The sequence below is a fragment of the Plectropomus leopardus genome, chromosome 14, assembly GCF_008729295.1.
Source record: "Plectropomus leopardus isolate mb chromosome 14, YSFRI_Pleo_2.0, whole genome shotgun sequence".
Taxonomy (NCBI): domain Eukaryota; kingdom Metazoa; phylum Chordata; class Actinopteri; order Perciformes; family Serranidae; genus Plectropomus; species Plectropomus leopardus.
Window position 1 is genome coordinate 21,879,175 of NC_056476.1, and position 23,004 is coordinate 21,902,178.

Here is a 23,004-nt window from a genome sequence, read left to right on the forward strand (position 1 = left end):
ATAATAAATTATAAAACAAGGAAAATTGTCGTGACAAATATACATTTACAATATTATTTTTCTAATTATTCTTGACTATTTGATCTATATATTTAGAATTCTTTTGTTTGTTTGTTTGTTTTTACCCTTTTTTTTGTTTTTGCACTCTTTTTAACCTTTTTTTGTTCTTTAGGGTTAGGGTTAGGTTTTTTTTTTCTTTCCTTATTTTGGTAAATTTCACAAATTTTTCTTGTTATTTGTAACATCTTCCTGTGTTTTTGAAAGAAATCAAGCCAATTTGCTCAGGTTTTAAATTATGAACATTTTTACTTTATTTTTTTGGTTTGGGTGAGGGTTAGAGTTAGGGTTGACCCTAAAATTGGGCCTCTCCCCACCCTGCTTTGGAAATGTTGCATCGTTGTGTCAAATGAACAGATCACATTGATTTAGTGTGACTTACTTTTATTGCCCGTGAGGATTTCTGTGACATCTTAAGTGGTTTCTTTTGCTCCAAATCTTAAATTGATTTCTTGCTCAAAGGATGTTCTCTCTGTTCTTTATACAGAGCAGATTCTGAGCAAAGGAAGTATTATGTTTTTTTTTTTTTCCTTCTGGCCACATGTCATATTTGTTGTTCAAGTCTGCAGCTGAGAATGTCCTCAGTTATCCAAATGTGTTTGGTTGAATCACCTCAAAGGGAAATGAACTAACACACATACACACACTATGACATCACCATCACCACTGCACAGGTTTTGCTGCTTAACCCCCAGTGTAAAGATTAACCCTCGTTGGTCACTGTGGCCCAATAAATGATTGCACAGCTCTGAAGCTTCAGTTGCACACACAGGTTTTGGCAGCAGTCACCTTCATGTCTTACTCATCTTCACATCTTTGATGATTCACAGCCGTGATTAACCAACACTGGCTTCCAACAATGAGCTCAGTGTGTGTGTTTGACACACAGCAGTGGAGACATGAAGGAAAAAGAAGAGAGAACAGGAAGAGGGAGGCGTCCACAGCTCTGTTGGTTTTCATGTTATGTTGTTAATAACAAAGATGAGCTGATATAACAGGATCATTCAGCATTTTTCTGCTGTCTCGTGGGTGTGCCCTATCACTTTATTTTATACATGGGATGATGAAATTGGAATAGTGTGTTTGCAGATGTGGCGCCCTCTACTGCAGCAGTTCAGACACAGCATTTACATTATATCAGACATTTATTTGTTTGTATCAGTGCACTTGCAGAGAGAATCTCAGCTCTCGTAAATATTTTTTTGTCTTTCCAGACACATATTGTGTGAAACTGTATATTGTCTTCAGTATTGTTTTAATATTAGAAAAACTGTGTGAAATAGTTGCCAAATATATGTGATAAATAGCTTCTCTCTTCTCCCATTTTTTCTTTCAGTTCTTCAGTTGTTATTTTCAGACTGTTTTCCAGATTCATTTTGCTTTTGCCGGCTTTTGGTTGTGACACTTGTGTATTGTTTCTAGCTCAAGCCACAGTTGAAGACTTCCAGATCCGACCCCATGCCCTTTATGTCCACTCCTACAAGGCCCCCACCTTCTGCGATTACTGCGGAGAGATGCTATGGGGTCTTGTCCGGCAGGGGCTCAAATGTGAAGGTCAGACACACACACACACACACACACACACACACAAAAACATCTTGAATACTAGAAAACCTGTGTGTCAATGCCTATGAATTAAACAAATCCCAGACAGTTCAGAGTGTCTCAGGGACAGGATCTCTGTTATTCCCCCTACAGCCCTTCCTCCTCTCACTCCTCTCTCTTCTCAGTTTAATTTAATTCAGTTCAAAAGGGCTTCATTACCATGGGAAACATAAGTTCGCCAAGCAAGTGTGAAAAAAAAACAAAAGAATGTACGTACGATAAGTAAAGATCTATTGGAATGTGGAAATGTTCTCGTTTTTCTTGCATTTTGAATGTATAACAATCTTTTGAACATGTCCACTACTGAAAAATGTGCTACTAACCATGAAAAAAGGTCGTCGTTGTCATGTTATATTTGTGATCCTTGGCGAGGTCCTATGAAACAGCTTTTGCATAAGCCTGCACTGGACACCCCCCCCCCCCCCCCAAGTATCAAAAATAGTGTAGAATGTTGATATTTTTCAATATATTATTTTAAAAGTTAGACATATCAGTATCCTGACAACACTATTTCCAATTGCCACATACATACAAGAAAACAAGAAATATTTGGCACTGCACCCAGTCAAATGCTTGACATTCAGTTTGAAATCACAGCACATTGGTCCTCGTTTGATCAGATCTGACTTGCACTCTTTAATTTTCTTGTCATTTGGACTGCATTTGAAGTCCCCTCTGGCTGTAAATTAAATTTAAGTCATTGATTTATTAACCACTGAAACATTCATAGTCATAAATTCTCCTTTCCAGGCCTGCTTATCATCACGTGGCTGATTTATGGAATGAAATGATGATCCCATTTTCACCTCACAGGCTGATGTATTGTGTTGGATTTTTTTCTGCCTTTTTGTTTGTGACTGTTGTCTTTTTCATGTCTTCAGGATGTGGGCTAAACTACCACAAACGCTGCGCTTTTAAGATCCCAAATAACTGCTCTGGTGTCAGGAAGAGACGATTGTCCAATGTCTCACTGCCTGGACCCTCCCTCTCTGTTCCCCGACCGGCACCTGCTGAAAATGCCGTGGTCGTCCTGGATGAGGTGAGTTCTGATTGGTGGACATTTTAATTGCTTATGTGGATAGAAATTAGGAAAGCCTCTGAAGAGGACTGTGAAAAGTTGGAAAGACATCACTGTGTGCTTATCCTCTGAATGAACGGGTAATGATTTTTATCCACACGAATAAAACGAGCTGGCTAGAGTTTAGACGTCATCCTAAATCAGACACGGAGCCAGGTGACGTGGCCAAGAATGTGAGGCAGTCAATCCGCATGCTGCTCACAAGCTTTTGTCTCGACTGTTAAACGTGTCTAAACTTATCAAATTTGGCTCTTATTCCGCGGGTGAATCTCCTGGGCCCTGTTGTAGAATACCACTGATGCAGAAAATTGAATTGAGCTGCACGGAGCTCTGCGGAGTGATCCTTGGCGAGGTCTTATGAAACAGCTTTTGCATAAGCCTGCACTGGAATATTCCCCTCTTGTCTGTGTCCCCACGAAAGGTCATCAGGAAATGTAATTATGCTAATGACATTAAAAGACCAAGTTTATGTATCGACTCACTTATGAAGATGAAGAAAGCTTCCTCCCCCATTTCTGACAGTAGCTTCCAGGCTGCTTGATTTATTCATATAGAATCAGAACTAAGCGCTCATATGTGGTAAAACATGACAAACCTAATAAATGTCTTTCCACCACTGGGATTGTGTTAACTATGCAAAGTCATGCTAACTCAGTATGACAGATTTCTTTTTCCTTTTCCTGCAATTTCTTTCTCTTCTTCTACTGCCATGTCATCATTCACTCTGTCTTTCCCTATCACTCAAATACTCCCTTTGAGGCTGTTGTTCTTTTATTTCTTCCTTCATTTCCTTCCTGCATATGGTTTTTAATTCTTCCCAACGTCCCTCTGTCTTCTTTTTTTTATTTCCATCTCTCCAACCTCCGCAGCAGAGGTCCCATCAGGAGGCAGGGAAGCGGATCCTGTCCTGGAGCGGCAGGCCCATCTGGATGGAGAAGATGGTGCTGGGACGGGTTAAGGTGCCGCACACCTTCGCCATTCACACCTACACCCGTCCCACTATCTGTCAGTACTGCAAGCGTCTGCTCAAGGGTCTCTTTCGCCAGGGCATGCAGTGCAAAGGTAGGACTACACACAAATTGTGTTTCAAAGACATTGTGGTCGTTCTTAGAAGATTAGTATTTGTGTTTACTTGTTTGATTTTTATGTCTCTGTGGCATCTCTGGCCAAAGGAATTATGTTCGTGGGTTGTTCCACAGGGAAATTGCCAGAAATTGGACACAAACATCTACTTGGACTCAACAATGAACAGATTAGATTTTGGTGATCAAAGGTTAAAGGTCAACGCCACTGTGATCTTGTCCTTCTTGTCATTCTTGTGCACACGATATTTCAACAACACCTTGACAAACTTTTTTCAAATTAGGCACTAACATCCACTTGCGATTTTGGCGTTCAAAGGTTAAGGTCACTGATATTGTGTCAATCCCATTCTTGTGAATGTGATATCTAAAGAAAACGTGTAGGGAATCTCCCAAAATTTGGCAAACGTTCCCTTGGCCTGATTAGAATTTGGTGGTCAAAGGTCATTGTGATCTCACAAACATGTTGTTGACCATAACTCAAACATTCATATGCTAATTCTGACAACAGTTTACACTAACGTCTAATCAAATAAAATGATGAAGTGATGGCATTTTCGGTCAAATGTCAACTTTACTGTGACATCATAATGTTCTGTAAAAACACTTTTCTGGATATAATTCAACGCCATAACTCAGCAACAGAAGGGGAGACATTTGGTCGGATACTGAATTGTTGACACTAATCTTCGGTATGCACTCCGAAACTGTGCTGATTGAATCTTCTCTGCTGCCTGGTTAAAGATGTCTTTGAAGCAACCACATTTTTGAATATGTAGCTTCTTTGCAGTAACGTCAATACTTTTTTCAGCTGTCATGGTTACATATTAGTGTGGACAGAAATGGATGTAAACTGTAACTGCAGCTTGACTAGTTTGTGGAGGTCTACAACCGCAAGGCAATAATTCTAGTTTTTATTTCATCTGTCAGATTGCAGATTCAACTGCCATAAACGATGTGCTTCAAAGGTACCTAGAGACTGTTTGGGGGAGGTGGACTTCAATGGAGGTAGGTTCTGCATCCAAGTTCACACTCCTAGTAGAATATGTCTCATAATTTCGTAATATTTGCTTATTTTATGTACGTGTGTAGAGCCAGCCAGCCCTGGTCCAGACTCAGACACTACCATGGATACTATGGAGGTGGACAGTGGTGATATGGACGTTGGCAGAGGACTGGATGACCCAGAGGAACCCTCCACCCCAGATGAGAGGATGTTTGACATGGATTCTCCCTTACTGGATAGAGAGAAGGACGAAGAGCCCATCAAGACTATTAGGTATGAAGATGTTGATTTAAAGTGGGTAACTTTTGTTAAAAACAAAAACTTAAACAGTTATTTATTTATTTATTTTTTTATAAAAGTTACCAACTCCTGCTTTACATATCCACATTTTCATCACTAGTACACCATTCAGAGACAAATATTTTGGCTGGTAATGTGCCATTGTGGGTTTTCTGTTGATGAAAAGTAGGTGGCACTGTTTACTTTGTTGGCTAACACTGCTTATGCCAGCTACCCAATTCTGTGGCCATTTTATTAGGTACCGTCTAGTACAATATTTTCAACTGTTCTGCCATAAAGTTTACTTTAATGATGCCTATAATGTTCAGTTTATTTGACACTGTCTTAGAGGTAGCAATTTAATTACATGTTAAGCATTGAGGTCATAGTTAGTGGTGGTGTCTGGGCAATATTATATTACGAGGTGTTTCTAATATTACCTCCCTCAAAAATGCAACTGGACAGAGAATCTCAACTTTATTTTTACACATACTTCCCAAATAATGGGTTTAGGTTTTAAATATTATAGCAATAAAATGTTATTAAACCAAAAATAACAGTTCTGTTTTCATTTGAGGGTCATTGTAAATGATACTAATGATAACTCTGTAATGCTGTGATAATAATAGTTTGTGAGACTGTTATTGTACCATTAATATCTCATGCTGTTGCAACCCCATAGAAAGGGCAAAAAATTAGAAACACCTCTCAAGATATTCCAGTAGTCCAGTACAACATAACTACTGCAAACTAAAACCTCAATAATAAACATGTAATTAAATGTACACATTCTTGACAATTTCAACAGAAGTTAAATATTTTAAACCTCATCAAAGTAGAATTACATTAGAATGTACAAGTGCACCTAAGAAAGTCACTACATATGACATTTTATTGTGAAGTTGTGAAGAGTGATAGGAAATGAGAGAAGGGGAAGACATGCAGCAAAGGTCACCAGCCTGATGCAAACCAGGGACTTTGCAGTATGTTTTAAACCACCAGGTCTAACTGCCCAATTCTTATGTTTATTCTACAGCGGCAGTGTGCGTTTTATGTTTCCAGTAGTGTTACCACTGCTGCAAACATAAAATGCATCACTTCCTGTACAGGATTTCTGTCAGGAAAGACCTACCAGACACTGGGTGGTTAAAAAAACAAATATAGAAAATTTCATGAGCTGCCTACAAGTCAATTAAAATGTAACCTGTTACGGTTTTATACTATTTAGCCCTGAAGAGTGAGTAATTGCCATATTTATTCATTAATTTTGTGTGTGTGTGTGTGTCTAGCCCTTCCACCAGCAGCAACATCCCTCTGATGCGGGTGGTCCAGTCCATCAAACACACCAAGAGGCGGAGCTCCACTGTGGTGAAGGAGGGCTGGATGGTTCATTATACGAGCAGGGACAACCTGGTAAGACTGATAACCCCAAAAAGCCCAACAAAGGAGCCCAGTCTGAAATGGGCCGTGCTTAGCCTGTATGCTGGGGAAAACTCCTTCTCCAAAGCTGTTCACATGTGTTGAATTCAGCACAGAAGGTATTTTCCTCATGAAACTTTAAAGTGGTGTTAACATCGGTAGGTGATGTGTGTTTTGTCGTTTGGACTCACTCAGTGCTCGTTTTCTTTTCTTGAACAGCGGAAGAGACATTACTGGAGGCTGGACAGCAAGAGTTTGAGTCTCTTCCAGAATGACACCGGAGCCAAGTTCTACAAAGTAAGCATAAAACTATCATCTCTGCCTTGTTCTTGGAAAACCATGTCTCGTCCCCCCACATCAAAACACAAAGAAACATTTATTAAACTGTCAGAGAGCGGAGCAGCTTAATGCTAATTGATTTAATGTTGAAGTTCACAGTGAATAATATCTTTGAAGCCCCCACTTTAGCACCATAATATTGTAAATTACACTACTTTCTCATGATTCAGACGTGATGATGTTGAAGGCGTATATCATATTCATGTTTGAATATTGTCTGCCACACTTATGAAGTATGTTAATACAATCTAACCAGTAGCAGCTGCGTGACTCAGCTTCGGGGCGCTTGCGTTGCAACTGTAAACTACCCTGAGGTCAGTTTTGCCCACTGAAATTTCCCCTGTGGTTTTACACTTTGCAGACGTGTCTGTTCCCTGTGTGAAGTGAAAGGATCAAATGATGAACAGTCGCTATCATTAGAATTGTGTATTGGATTATGAGAAAAGTTTACAGGAGAATTTTGATGCACTATTATTCTATGAAAAGTCTGAATTCTTAAAGGTCCCACATTGTAAATAGTGAGACTCCCATATCTTTTTTAATCCTTTGAAACCTGGAGGGAGGTCATTTTCTTTGTGCTGCTCTCAGACACTTTTCACAGTATTTAAAATTTTAAACACTGAGAAAATTGAAATTTCTTTCAGAAACATCGGGAAAAAGGCAATGAGCAACTTATTTAAAATGTCTTGGTAAAAAAAAAGAAGAAAGCTAGGAGAAAACTACATTTATAAGATAATACTTTTTAAAATTATGTTACACAGTATGACTTTTAAGCCCTTTGACAATTTGCTCAAGTTTCAGCGGGTTAATATAAAGCAGGTATAGGTGGTATAAAAATACTGTGAAAGTTTCCCAATGTTTATTCCACAGAAAAATTAAAAATGAACACAGTCCATATTCAGAAGGTGTGCCTTTAAATGAGCCGTCCGAACTTCCGAGAAGTTGTGATGTCACAAATATATTATATAGACCATTTAAAACTTGAAGCTTAAACACTTGTTTCCTGGTTACATTTTTGACAGTGTATGTGAATGAGATCAGCTGACAGGAAGTAGACATGGATCCAAGCTGTTGCCTTGCAATGCAACTCCAGTGAAACAGTCTAAAAAAATAGAAAATGCCGCTACCATGCTGTTACAGTCATTGCCTGGCTGTAATGATGGTGTAGAGATGCCAAGGGCGTGGATGTGGGAAACACTGACCAATCAGAGCAGACTTGGCATTATCAGGAAGGAGGCTTAAAGAGACAGGCGCTAAAATGGAGCGTTTCAGATAGAGTGAATACAGGGATATTCAGAGAGACAGTATGAGAAAACCTTAGTGTTTTTTTAACAAAGTATCTAGTAGATACCTAAAATGCATCACTTAAGCTATAAATAAGCATAACATGAGACCTATAAAGTGAAATTTTAGTCATTTTTTAAAAACCCATTCCAAAGTAAGTGGTGGCTGTGACTGAAACACTGTAATTCAGATATGTAAAATCAGTTGTGGAAAGTGCGTGACACTTCTCTGCTCAGTGCCAGCACCGTAGTCAGTCATTACACTGCCGCAGGGGCTTAATAGCACAGTAATTACACACTGGGGGACGGAGGAAGGGAACTACAGCGTGCAAGGTAAAGACTTCCACATGTGTGTTAGTGGTGTCGGGTGGGGGGTGAGGGGCGTAATCATTTTATTGTTTGTGCCGCTTTGTGTGTTTTGAGACTTTGACACTTTCTTGAGCTGTGGTCAGACTTGTGTCGCGGTGTGATAGTGTGTAGGATGCAGCAGAGTTTCCAGCATGCTCACTTTGTATCAAACAGGTGGTTTTATGCACAGCTGTGTCTTTCTTACTAGCTCATTCTTATGCTGGCTGTGAAACAAAAAAACTTCATCTTTCTCTCTAAATTGTTCTGTCACACCCTGCGTCCCCTGCCACTAAAGCCTCAGAGAGGAAACCTCAGCGGGAGCGACTCCTCAGGGTGTGTTCACTGGCAGCTTTATGTGGTTCTTTATTATCAACTTGGCACTCAGCTACGTTTAAGACCTTCAGGAGGCTAATTGAAGGCTAACTGTAAATGCCTTCTTCTCATGCTTCAAAGTTTTGTCTTTGTTTCATGCCTGCTGCTTCAGAGTAGCACATTTTTATCCAGTGATAGATAATCAGTGGTGGAAAAAGTATTCAAATCCTTTACTGAAGAAAAAGTATTAATATCAAATAGTGAAAATACTCTTTTAGAAGTAGAAAAGTCCTGCATTGAAAATGTGACTTGAGTAAAAGTACGTAAGTATTATCAGGAATATACTTAAAGTAATGAAAATATCAAATGCAGAAAAATCTGCAAAAGCAAACAAAACAGGTTAAAACCCTTAATAATTATTAGACTAAAAAAGAACTGAAAAATACAACCCAAAAGGCCTTTAAAAAAGGAAACAGACAAATTGTTTTTATAAATGATCAAAAAAGATTTTTTTAATTATTAAAAGAAATAGAAAATAATTCCTCACAATTATGAAGAAAAAACAAACTTAAATTATCAGAAAAACAAAAGCCACCCCCAAACCCTCAAAATTATAAGAAAAATGACCCCACCTCCAAAAAATGAAATATTAAAAATAGAAAAAACACCCTCTTAAATATCAAAATGAGAATAAACAAAACAATTTGAAAAAAAAATCAAACTCAAAATTATTTTTAAAAAAAAGAGCAAAAGAAACTTAAATGTTTATCAAAACTGTTGGCAGTGAATCCTCTGTCAATCGACTGATTAATCAAGTAGTTGTAACTGATTGGTAATTTGATTTATAACAAAACATCACATTTTGTGTTTTTTACAAATAATATTTTATATTTTTAAAGTAACTAAAGCATTCAGATAAATGTATTGAAGTGAAAAGTACAATATTTCCCTCTGAAATGTACTGGAATAAAAGTATAAAATGACATAGGAAGAAAACACTTCAGTAAAGTACTACTAAGTATTTCAACTGTGTACTTAAGTACTTGAGTAAATGTACTTTGATACATTCCACCACAACATGAGATGTTTTCCTGTGCTGGCAGTGTTCTTTCAGGGGTTTCTTCTGCGAAACCACAGATTCTCCATATGCTCAGCGTGCATCCGGGGAGCCGTCTGTCCTGGGCATTTTCCTCTCATTTCTCAGAAGTTTCTAGCCTGCTGCTCATCAGTGTGTGGCCACTGTCCTCCCCCCCGCTCCTCTTTTCATTATACCTCCAATCTGATTAGTGGTGGTCGCGTGGTGGCTTGCTTGCCAGGCATGGCAGCCATTTTCACCATTTGGAAGCCATAACAGCTCCTCGTTTGAAGATGAGACCCCTGTACTTGTGGCTTTCTCTGAAGAACCCTTTATGGGGCAGGGGGGCTTCTCTCTGTCTCTGCCAGATTGAGTCCTGTCACACTCAAAATGCTACACCCACACCCACCCACTCACACACTGCCCTTGCTGAGGAACGGTAGTTGCTGTGTCTTTCGTCTCGGTGGCTGGCGGTAGCGCCAGCGGCTCGTGCTCAGATGGGGCCTCTGGCTGGCCCTGCCTTGTAATCAGGGAACCAGAGCACTTGAGCCGCCTCAGGGCCTGCTCACGTGACCTGGCCCCGCTAACCACAAGCACTTCATCTGATACTCTGTGGTGAGCCACGCGGAGGGGACAGCATGCGCCTCTGTGAGCCCCCATTGGCTGGAACTTCTGTGTGTTTTTTCATTTTTGACCCTCCCTCGTCTCTTTGATTTGACAGTGAAGTTGAAGGGGAAGGGGGAATTTTTAAAGTGCAGTCTGACTGTCCTTTCTGTATGTGCTCATACGAGAGAGAGAAGAGTGAAGGAGAAAGTTAGAGCTGGGACTTTATAATCAACACCGTGATTACGAGAGTGGAGACTTTTGGACTGTGTGAGTGTTACTACCTGTATTATTGTTATTGTCATGTTGTTGTCTAGGTGGTGCATTATATTATTTCACACTTTTCCAGCTTTAATAAGATTTTTTTTTAAAAGTAGATAATCACCTTTAAAAAACTTTGTCTACTTTGTTTAAGTAATAAGTAAATTAAATTGTTTTTAGTAATTCTCCTCTCTTGGTGATGTGACTTATGTAATGCATGTTGGTACTTATGTACTAATGTAGTCTGGCATCTGCTGTTGGACTCCTCTACACAGAGTGTTGTCTTTTATGCCAATGTATTGTTTATGCCTCAGGTGTATCGGTTGTCTATACGGGCAACACTCAGTGAAATAAAGAAAGGAAGAAAGAAAATTGAGCTCTCATTTTGTCAAAATGTTCTGGATCTTATTTATTTGAGAAACCCAGAACGTGATATATATTTTTTGGCTGTCTCACCCTTTCCAACAGGAAATCCCTCTGTCCGAGATCCTCCAGGTGGAACAGTCCAGAGACTACACTAATCTGGCGCAGGGCAGTAACCCACACTGCTTTGAGATCATCACAGCCACCATGGTCTACTATGTAGGGGAGAACAACTGCAGTCACTACCACAGCCCCGCGCTGGCAGCCTCAGGAGTCGGCATGGATGTGGCTCAGGGCTGGGAGAAGGCCATCAGACAGGCCCTGATGCCCGTCACCCCTCAGCCCAGCGTGGCCAGTGCTGCTGGACAGGGCAAAGATCACAGTGAGTACAAGATAACAGCTTTCCTGTACTAAAAACATTGTTTTTTGTGGGAAAAAATGGGCAAACAACTTGAAATAGAACTGGCGTATAGCATTTTTTTCCCTGAAAGGTGATTTTTTAGAATTCAGACAACCAGTCGTAACACTGGAATGTCATGTGCCAAAATTTAATCAAAGGTGCAAAGCATTTGAAAAAACAAAATACAAAAGTGTACTATGATGTTTCATTGAACATTTTCATTAGATATAGTCCTGCATATGATGGTTAAGATAAGGGCTGGGCAATATGTCCATTTTATATCAGCACAGTGATGTGAGTCTAGATATTGCCTGATATTCTGGATATCGTAATATTATAAATGTCGTCTTTGCCTCATTTTAAAGGTCCAGTGTGTTAGATTTAGGTGCATCTGTCAGCAGAAATGGCATATAATAGTCAGAACTATGTTTTCATTAGGTCATGGTTAGCTGAAAATAAAAGAGTTGTTTTTGTTTTTGTTACCTCAGAAAGGGTTATTTATAAATAAATATGGGATGGGTCCTCTCCCATGGATTCTGCCATGTTGTTCTACAGTAGCCCAGAATGGACAATTCAAATGCTGGCTCAAGAGAAGGGCAGTCGGGTTTTTGTATCAGCCATCGTAGTTCTCCTACATGCTTGGCACACTGAAGAGGTTACGCAACTTCACTGCCAGATGCCACTTAATCCTTCACACTGGACATTTAAAGCTGCATTACAGTAAAGTGATGTAATTTTCTGAAATTACCAGACTTATATAGCTGTTCTATTATTTGTCTTTACCCACTTAGTTATAATATCCACATTACTGATGATTATTTACTAAAAATCTTGCTGTGTGCATAGTCTGTTAAACAGTCGGTCCACCAAGAGACCCATGCCTAAACTTTTGGCTTGCAAAACTAAATTCTGAAATTACTGTAGTAAAACATGCAATGCACATCAGTGAAGAGTTTGTGACTGCGTGGCTGCCTTGTTGTACCAGACACGAGTTCCTCTCTCAGTGATGACTTGTGATATTACAGAGTTTTTGGTGACTCAACCAGAGAGTAAGTCAGTAACTTCTTGGGCCACAACAAATGAAAAGTCTAGCTTTCCTTGATTATGTATGTTAAAAAAGTTTGAGGTTTGCTCAAATAGAAAGATATCACTTTGGCTAAAGTGTTAGGTAGCCAGCCTCAGTTTGTGATTGGTAGAAAAACCCTGTGTTAGGGTTAGTGTTTCTAAGTTAAAGGAAGTGAGGCTGTGAAGTCTCTTGCAGTAGTGACAAATGACCTGACATGACTGTGCAGCGACTGAGCTCCCCCTCACAGTAGTCAGATGACGGTGTTGGTCTTTAAAAACAAAGACAGGTCCTCATTAGTGTATCTGGATTCATTTATTCATGCAGTGTTTGTTGGTGAGCTGGTAAATTTAAAAAAAAGGGGATAGGATTTGATAAGTATTCACTTCCTCATACTTCTTTTTGGACATGAAACACTTTTTTACACTTTAACACACACTTTTTACTTATTTATATTTCATTTTTACTCTCTCATGTTCGAAATAAAGATATAGACAACCAAAATTATAATTATGTTTTTTCTTCAAGTGTTGGTGTCCTTTAGGTAGTCACTTCTCATTCCAAGCTAGATCTTGTTTTCCAAGACTGAAATAAAAGTTCTGTGTGTAGAATCAGCTAAATGATCACAACATCATTTTACTTGCTTTTATCTCTGGCTTTTGTGTTCATCGGCTGGTATGCAGAATTAGCCCCTGCGGCTGTTTAAATTCCATGTTATGAAATGCATTGCATGCTTGCACCATTCAGTCACACATAGCTTCCCAGATCAATTTTATAGCCAATTTATTGTGTAATAAAATGCTTCATTATGTGGGGCTGTGACTTATTGCACGCAGCTGCGATAAGCTTGAAGGCTGAGAAAAAAGTATTTAAGCAATGCATCCCTGACTACAATTAAACATTCATACGTATTCTTTGGTAAAGTTGTTGAATGTTAAAACATGATGTGCTTTCTTCTCCAGAAGAGCTGTCCATCAGCATATCGGTGTCCAACTGCCAGGTACAGGAGAATGTGGTGAGTGGGGCTTCTTTTCTTCCTCAGAGATGCTGTTGCACTATTTCCTTGCACAGCCTTCACATGCATGCATCCATGTGCTATTAAAGCATCTGTTTGGGTAAAATGAGAAATCGTATCCTACTGTGTCTTTACCAAAACCTCCAGTGGAAGCGTTCATGCTGCACAAAATGGGGAAGCTGCTGACCCATATTTCTGGTCAAGGGAGTTTCGTCTTAGTTCCACTTCTGCATTGAGTGAAAGTTAAATATTTGGCAATACCAGAAAACATTTTGGAAGAGAAACATTTTTTTTCCCCGGACTTTTAATGATGTAACCTTTATGGATTGCAAATGTCAGCATAAAAAAATTTGAAACAAAAACAAAACAGTAACAATGAAAATGATCTCTGTAGGACATTTCCTCAGTGTACCAAATATTCTCCGATGAGGTGTTGGGATCTGGCCAGTTTGGCATTGTGTATGGAGGTATGTTTCGCTTACAATTTATATCATCTTTTTCTCCATTTTGGCTTATATTTACCTTGCAGGCTAATAAAATCTGTTCACTTTCCCTCCCCCATTATATTTTAGGCAAACACAGAAAGAGCGGCAGAGATGTGGCCATTAAGGTTATTGACAAGATGAGGTTTCCTACCAAGCAGGAGAGCCAGCTAAGAAATGAGGTGGCCATATTACAGGTAATGACCAGAATCCATCAGTGATAACTCAAAATGAAATCAAAGTCTAGCATGTACTTTAAGTATGAGAGGCCTTTTTCAGGAGCCTTATGATATACAGTACACGCTATAGATTGGCGTTCCTTGAAAATCTCAAAATAATTGGTAACATCTGGTTTTTAAAAATAATTTAATGTTAATGTATTGCATTAATGTCATGCAGATCAGGATAGCAGAATCAGCAATGCTCATAATTTGACTGATACTCAAAGAAAGAGGAACCACTGTGTGCTAGCTGGCTGTCACTGTATGTTGGACGACACGTGGAAGTGCAAAGTCAACAAAAATTGATTATTTAAGATTTAGTGACGTGGCTGAAACCAGTACGAGGAAATGCATTGGAGTCTTGGTGTATTTTATGCAGAATGCTTTTCAAACTTGGCACAATGTAAGAAACACAAAATCTCCAAGAAAACCTGCCAAAAAGCACCAGGCATTTCCTAGTTCTGTTCTACACTCGTCTACACCATGAGACAAAAATGTCATGTTTATAATTTATTTACAATAAACAGTTGGACGATATTGTCCCTAAGTCTACTGATGTTGCTTTATGTTTTTTTTTCTCCTTTTTTTTGATTATTATTATAAAATTGGTCTTAAATTTCATTTCAAGTGGCATTTAAGAGTCTTAAATCTTTTTTGCCCTAAGCCATGGGAGCTCTGGTAGATGTACTGTGTCTTGTGCTTTTCTTCAGAATCTGCATCACCCAGGTATTGTCAACTTGGAGTGTATGTTTGAGACGCCGGAGCGGGTGTTTGTTGTCATGGAGAAGCTGCACGGCGACATGCTGGAGATGATTTTGTCCAGCGAGAAGAGCAAACTGCCTGAACGGATCACCAAGTTCCTCGTCACACAGGTCTGTTTTTGCAAAGGAGCACTCCATCTCTTTCTGTCTTTTTTCACATCAAGTTTTCAGCTTGAAAATTTCAGGGTTCAGACTCAAATACTTTGTCACCTAATGTTGCTATATTCTCTCTGTAAGTAGCTGATTACGGATAAACCCATATGTGACATTGCCTTTATGAATCTTATACTTCAAAATGACAGCTTCCTTCACTTCTTGCTGACATTCTTTGTGTTTTATTTTGTGTCATAGATTTCTTTCCCTCTCTCGCTGTCCTCCCTTCTGTTTTTGGGGTGTTTAAGCCCACTGAGCCTCTGCTGCAGCTCCAGCGCGTGTTTATTCTTGTGGTTAGCTGATTTGGGGGGGATTGTTTACAGGATCGGTCTGCATGGCATCACGGCCTCCTCCCTGGCCCGTGGATTACAGCCTGCAGTGTGCTAGTGGCTTTGTGGCCTGATTAGAAGCGCAGCAGGCCCCGGGGCCTCAGTGGATCCCGGGTCCCAAACAGGAGCGGGGCCATTAACAACAGCCCCATTAGCTGCGGCGAGCCTGGCTCTGATGTGGCCCGGGAGGACTTCTGTCAAAGTCGGGGTCAGGATAGGAGAGCCAGGCGCGCTGCGGTTTTGGTACGGGGCCACAGGCAGACATGCGTGCAGCGCTAGCTTACGCCAGGCCTCGTGAATATAGATGTGATGATGAGATGAGATCATGTGTCTTTTTGTGAAGGTACCGGTCAGGATGGAAGTATTTAAGGGCCTTTGTGTGCTTATACTACTGTTATTTTTCCATATGGCAGCGTCATAGATTCGAGTGCTTGGATTATACAAACATCACTGTGTTTATATCACACGCTTCATGCATTAAAACATTGAGATGCTGGAGTTTATATTGTTGTCATCTGGATTTTTTTAAGCTTAATCTGTACATTTGCTTGCAACAGATCCTGGTGGCCCTGAGACATCTGCACTTCAAAAACATTGTTCACTGTGACTTGAAGCCTGAGAATGTACTACTGGCCTCTGCGGAGCCTTTTCCTCAGGTACAAAATAGATATTTGTGGATTGTGGTCAGTTAGTTTTTTGGTCTTTAAATTCCCTCTCAGAGGCAGAAGTGAAAATTTCATTAAAAATCCAAAAGTGAAAAAATAAAAAACAAGCCATGTTTTCGTTTTTGGGGTCAGACATTGAATGCACAAAATAAAAATGCCACTTACACTTTCTCCCATGCATAAAATAAAATAAAATCTTCCATTTTTGGTGCAGAATCTCCAGACACACCATGCAAAAAAACCTCTGACAGAGATTTTTGTAGATGATAGACCTTGTTCTGATAAGAGTAAAATGATGTCAATGAATGTGTTTTTGTTTTTCAAAGGACAACTATTGGTTTCAGGAAATAAAAAAAAAAGACTGTTTTTTTCACCTTTTTTTCTCTTGATTTTGATAGCAGAAAAGGAAATCGTCTTACCCATAAGACTAGAAATAGCTTGTTTTACCTTTATGGATTTTAAAATGAAAATCAAATAATTAATTTTGTTCTCACTTCTATTTCTGATAAGGAAATTTGAAATACCAAAAATTTAAGTGTGTGTTTTTGTTCTGTCTGTATGCAGGTACCAGTACGTTAACTGTGTTTTTCTGTCTTCTCGCAGGTAAAACTGTGTGACTTTGGCTTTGCCCGTATCATTGGCGAAAAGTCATTCCGACGGTCTGTAGTGGGCACTCCAGCTTACCTGGCTCCAGAGGTGCTGCGCAGTAAAGGCTACAACCGCTCCTTAGACATGTGGTCAGTGGGGGTCATTGTGTACGTCAGCTTGAGCGGGACATTCCCTTTTAATGAGGACGAGGATATTAACGACCAGATCCAGAATGCTGCCTTCATGTACCCTCCTACGCCCTGGAAGGACATTTCTGCAGAGGGTAAGAAGGCGTAAAACACATTTTCACAAATGCTTGATCTAATCTGGCGGTTAGATGTTCACTCTTGTACGTGCTTGGCAGCCTGGCTGCACCTGTAGTTTAATGTCAAAGTGATACTCAGGCATGTAGCCTCAGAGTTGTCCTCCCCACCTACATGTCTGCGTTGTCTGAACTTTGATCTGACTTTTCTTTGTCTTGAGTTGCGATGAATCACTTTCAAACCTCCCCAGCTGCCCAGGCTGAAGCTCCTCTCACATACAGTGTAAAAGGTATCACATGCTGAAACAAGGGGTGAAAGTGTTGATGCTTATCTTGAGCAAGCCAATGACACTAACTACTGTTCTTGTAGATCTTCATTTTTTTCTGTGAAGAGCTTAGAGAGTCTTGCCCTTTTTGAAAGTCACATCCTTTAGTATATTGCTAAGATGATGTATCTTTTAAATTCACTTTATTCATAGAAACTGCACATTGTCAATTTCCCTCACAGCCACAGATCTGATCAACAATCTTCTCCAAGTCAAGATGAGGAAGAGGTACAGCGTGGACAAGTGTCTCAGCCATCCCTGGTTACAGGTGACATATTACCTTATTTTCTTTGGCACATTCACCCAAGTCACACTCTTTCTTTTCAGTCATACAACATGAACAAACAGAGATGAAATTTACTGATATACTCAGTTTAACTTCATTTTCCTAGGATACTGTCTCATAATTATCTCGTTTGGAAATTTTCTTGGGTACCAACAGTCCACTGATAGTTGGCTATGATTAAAGTGAGAACAGGAACAGTTAATAGTTCAAGGGGACCTATCACACTTTTTGGGTTTTTCCCTTTTCTTTATTGTTTTGTGTGATGTTTTTGTGCTTGTAAAAGGTCTCCTAAGTAATAAAGCCCAAAGTTCAAGCCAAAGTGAGCTCTCACTCCTCAGAAGGCACTGTTCCTAAGCTGCCTTAAATAGCTTGTTTGAGTTTTAGTGTTTTTAACTTCAGAATCTTGATAATATCACAATGTAAGAAGTAACAGTTGAATGTGCATAGAGAGAGCCAGCTGACCAATCACAGCAGACTGGGTATTTCAGGAGGCGGGACATGAGCGCAGACAGATGTGCTGCAGCAAAGGGCAGTATAAGACAAATATTTTTTGATCATTAATGCATGTAAACCTATTCTAGTTGACCCCCAAAATACAAATAAGATCCAGAAAGTGAGTGTAATAGGGCCTCTTTAATTCTGCATGATTTTTCACGATGTACATTTGCCAAAATGTTGACAAATGTAGGCATAAAAAAAACAACTGTGGTCCCTGGTTTCACCCACTCTACTGCAACTGCTTCGACCAAGGCTGCTCTAAAGAGGCTGGGACAAGCTCTTTGACCCCGTGGAAGCTTAGGCTGTGACACATACGCAGTGCAGCCGGAGATGTGATTTTGGAGGGTTATAGCAGACAGCACTAAAAAGAAAGGGACAGTCTCCACTGAGGTGCTCTTTGGGTGCACTATTTCTAGCCTCCTTAAGTGCGTTCGGCCTGACAGAACTTTGATGTCCACTCACATTGATGTGGCTGATATACAATAGAACATTTTCTTATAGAAGGTATTTGTTTATGGTCTTTTATTATGGACTTCTAAGATAGTGTGCCAGCTATTGAGCCTTTTGGCAACTGCAGATCAGGTTTCACTGTGCATGTGTTGTACCCCAGTTGTGTGACTTGATTTAAAACTGTGACTTTCCTCTTTTCCAACCCCTTCAGAATAATGGGAACTGTAGTTCAGCAATTTATAAAATGATTATCACAAGTAGAAGTCAGAAAAAAAGAATAGGACTTTAAAAATCCCATAGGTTTTAGGTTTTCATAAGCTGTATCAATACATTTTTTATTTTGCCAAGAGCAGGTATCCAGCACAGTTCTTAAATCCTTGGATTTAACATAGCCATATGTGTCCCATCATAATTCTACCCATTATAATTCTGCATGAAGAAAAAAAAATGTTCTGGGTTGTTTGTATTTTCTTTTTCAAACCAATCACAGTTGTCTTGGGCAGCGCTAAGCCCAGGATGCAGCATAAGTGTCTTTGCAAAATAGTGTCTGGAGGGAACTCATTCTAGTGGAACATTTGCATGTGGGGAGGGAAGCCCTGTGATCAAAATGGCCAAATCCCCACAAAAGAAAATGCCACATAAAACAGACATTTTAGATGCACGTAATGCAGAGCACATGGTCCCAAATGTTGGAGATGGCAGGCAACAGGGACTCAAACGATCACGCTTCAGTTCAAGAACACAGACACTGAACATCACACAAACAAGTCAAGAATCAAACAGAGACTGAGCTGCAAAACAGGACCTAAATACAAGCTAGACTGACGAGGAGATGAAGTGCAGGTGGAGAAAATGGGCAGAGAAGCTCAGGTGAGGGGAATAAGCTGATGAGGCAGAAGAACAGGCAGCGAGCTGATTGGCTGAGAGAAACCGAGGCGCAGGAAGGACTAACGAGGCTGATGCAGGACAGGTGTGTGGATGGCAAATGAGGAAAAGGCAACACAGAAACACAGGAGGGAAAAACAGAAAACCAGTAAACTGAAACCCAGAATCCAAGAAAACATAATCCTCTAAATTATAAAGTGACCAAGTGAAAACAAAGACAGATTAATGATAAAGGCAACCTCAGTGAGTCTTAAACTGACACTTAGTCCAGTTTTCCCAAAAGTCTGAAAGAATCAGGACACCGACTGTGACATTGGAGACATTTTTCTGTGTATGTTGTAAGCTTTGGGTTGTTGTTGTTTCACAAGCAGTGCTAAAATAGTGTAGAGATATGTCCCGCTATGTGAGACTACTTTCATGTAACGGCAGGTTTTTTTGGTCTGAAATAGGCCAGTAAACAGGTTTATACTCACAGTCTACATCCTGTGAGCCAGACTTGTGGAACATATACACCTTCAGCCATCCATTCTTTAACACATGTTGTAGAAAACCTGTGAACATGCAGTCAAACCATTTTTTAATGGTATGAAATGTTTTATTTATTTTATTTATTTTAATGAAAACTGTCCTAGGACACAAGCAATACAACTTGTATTGACATTTCTGATTCACCCAACTTGAAAATAACTGTGTAACATGGGAGGAAGGCAATGAGCACCCTAGAAATTACCCCAAATTAGCAAGGAATTAGTAAAAAGTTACAGTTTAAAACAAAACAAAACAAATAAAAAAGGCTATGGCTTGAGAAAGTGCATGTAAATGTAAATCTAATTCACTTTAAATATATAATTCTAATTATATTTTCTAATAATTTTTTTCCAATTTTTTTTTTTTACTTGCCTTTGTTTCTCTCCTTTTTAAACTAATCTTAAATTAATGTTTTCATCCGGTTTTCCTAATTTCTCGCAATTTTTAAGACACGGCTTGCCAAGTCGCTTGTTTCCTTTTTTTTACCCCAAAAGAAATCAAACCAATTTGCTTAGGGTTTAAGGTTTAAACACTTGTGAAAAGCCACCAAATGTAACACAAGAAACTGATGTCGATCTGGGTTTTAAAGGGTTAAATAACTTAATGTCAGAAACACTTCCTCACAAGGAAAACAATGTACTGAATGCATATAAAAGCGCCTGTGTTTCATCCTCAGGACTATCAGACATGGCTGGACCTCAGGGAGTTTGAGACGCGGCGAGGAGAGCGCTACATCACCCACGAGAGCGACGACGCACGTTGGGAGGAGTACGCAGACGAGCACAGTCTCCTCTACCCCAAACACTTCATCATGGCTCCCAACCTGGACGACATGGAAGAGGACCCCTAGTGGCACAGGGGTCTTGTGACACCACATGTATTAAAGGACAAGGATTGTCACAGGGGACTTTTTGATGAAGCTTTGGGAGCTGCGGATTTTCCCTCCAGGACTGTTTGTTGTGGAAACAAGAGAGAAGCCGATCAGGAGGAGAATCACTCACCAGAGGCTTTAAACTGGGAAAAACCCAACAGAATTTGTAGCAGGATGCTCTGCTACAAGCAGTACGCAGGTGGGGATGTGTGCCACAGAAACGCATTAAGAAACTGTGAGGAGAGGAGAGTGTTTGCACGATATCAAAACATTCCACGGATTTACTCAAGTTTGGTTCATTTTTAAGAACAACCACAAACCAAAACAAGGTGAACTTAATAGCTTAGTTATTGTACACACAATTTTGGATAACCTTGAGTAATAATATGACTGTTCTTTATGTGAGAGAAGAGATCGGAGAGCTTACCCCAGGAGTAAAGGGCACTTTTCACAAGGGATTTAAAGTGTGAGAATTGAAAACGCACAAGTTTTGTTCTCATTTCCCAACTGTTTGTGAGACTGTCCTTTGGCATGAAACTGGAACCATCACATATATTTGTATGTTTTTTTAATGTATTTCATAATTGTGGTAGATTTTTGCACTATATTACCATTGAACTTAGCAACTGAATAGAAGCACTATTCGCTGCTACAGAGAGCAAACTGTTCGAGGGTCCAGTGTCAGTGCAAAGTTTTAACCAGAGATGATCAGCAGAAAGGTTGATGCAACTCACACAGTATTGGCAAGCTCTACTAACCTTCCCCTGGAGACAGTGACCAACAGACCCTGGCCAAATATATTCTTTCATTTCAGTGTTTCCAAACTTTTTTCAAAATTTACATGAATTTCTTAAGTCACTGAATTGTCAGTAAATGCAATAGTGGAGCCATTTTTCTGTTCAGTATGAGGCTGAAACAGCATATGTTAGAGCATCATGTTTCTGTGTATCTTTTTTCTGTACTTTAAGAGATAATTCAGAGTTTTTTAGGAGTTGTATAGGGTACTTATCCGTGGTCAATGTATTACATACAGTAGATGTCATTCAGCACGTGCCCTGTTTGGAAAAGCAGGCTGGATTCCGACATGGAAGCTAAGTTATGTACTGCTTTGGTCAACAGCAAAATGTATTTGAGCCACCTAAAAAAAAGCATCAGTTTAAGTGTTATATTGAGAGTATTTCTACTGCTTTACCTATGTTTTAGACTGCCTGTTTCCACACAAAAGCAGCTTATAACATATAGTGTAAAGCTTATAAAAGCTTTAGTTCCCCATCTATGCTCTTGTCAAAGCCGCTAGACTCCGTTAAGAACAACAGTCATTTTAGTTGCTGAACATAAGAGATGCAGGTCTATCACTGCCTCGATCAGTTGGTTTGTTTTTGCTATTGGGTGACTTTGGTGAAACCGCACTAACCTTTTAATTGCCGAAGATGCTCAATAACACAAGCAAAATAACTGACCGAGGCAATGGTAGACTAGCGGCTCCTGTGTTTGAAGGCAGCAATATAACAGCTTCATTTAACAGTTGGAAATCACTGTCTGACATTAAGGTTAGCAGTAAAAATACTCCCAGTATAGCATACACTTAAAGTTATATTGATTTTTGTTGGTGGCTAAAATACGTGTTTTTGCTCCAGAAGTACATTGCTTAGCTTCCATGTTGGATTCCAGCTTGCTTCTCCAAACTGCAGACTGACACCTATCATTTGTAATATACTTTCTATGGATAAGTACTCCACACAACCCCACTTCAGAAAATCTGAACTATCCCTTTAAGCAGTATTCTTGAATGTGACTTAAAGCACTCCAATTCTGGAATATGTGTTTCTGATGCTCTTTAGGTATCTGAAGTGTTGCATCGCCAGAGGTGGCCAACCAAGGTTTTTACAAAGAACAAAATTTTGGTGTCCTTGTTTGTTTTGTTGTCTGGACCGTTTCAACAGCCCTTTCGTCTAGACAGTGGACATGGTAGAAACTAGGTATACTTGCAATTTGGTTCACATGGGAGTTTAATGTACTACAGTTTTGTGGGTGGTGTGTTTTGGGAGTACGTTCATGTTTCCTGTTGTCTTCTTCCTGTCTTTGTTGCCGCTGGATTGGCAGGTGTCAGT

At 39.7% G+C, this 23,004-nt stretch overlaps 1 protein-coding gene across 2 annotated transcripts in view; it reads left to right on the top strand.

The window, feature by feature from the left end:
* The window catches only part of prkd3 (protein kinase D3), a 51,251-nt gene extending 28,782 nt beyond the window's left edge, over positions 1-22,469 (top strand). Inside the window, exons 4-19 of one of the 2 annotated variants that reach the window (XM_042500651.1) lie at positions 1,480-1,611; positions 2,544-2,701; positions 3,610-3,802; positions 4,753-4,830; positions 4,915-5,101; positions 6,397-6,520; positions 6,746-6,823; positions 11,216-11,492; positions 13,536-13,588; positions 13,983-14,055; positions 14,161-14,267; positions 15,002-15,163; positions 16,092-16,190; positions 16,803-17,070; positions 17,558-17,643; positions 20,699-22,469. In XM_042500651.1, the coding sequence (XP_042356585.1) occupies positions 1,480-1,611; positions 2,544-2,701; positions 3,610-3,802; positions 4,753-4,830; positions 4,915-5,101; positions 6,397-6,520; positions 6,746-6,823; positions 11,216-11,492; positions 13,536-13,588; positions 13,983-14,055; positions 14,161-14,267; positions 15,002-15,163; positions 16,092-16,190; positions 16,803-17,070; positions 17,558-17,643; positions 20,699-20,872 (2,249 nt within the window). In that variant the 3' untranslated portion in view covers positions 20,873-22,469. The remainder of the gene's footprint in view (positions 1-1,479; positions 1,612-2,543; positions 2,702-3,609; positions 3,803-4,752; positions 4,831-4,914; positions 5,102-6,396; positions 6,521-6,745; positions 6,824-11,215; positions 11,493-13,535; positions 13,589-13,982; positions 14,056-14,160; positions 14,268-15,001; positions 15,164-16,091; positions 16,191-16,802; positions 17,071-17,557; positions 17,644-20,698) is intronic. The other variant, XM_042500652.1, reaches the window with a different exon arrangement.
* Positions 22,470-23,004: the final 535 nt, after the last annotated feature.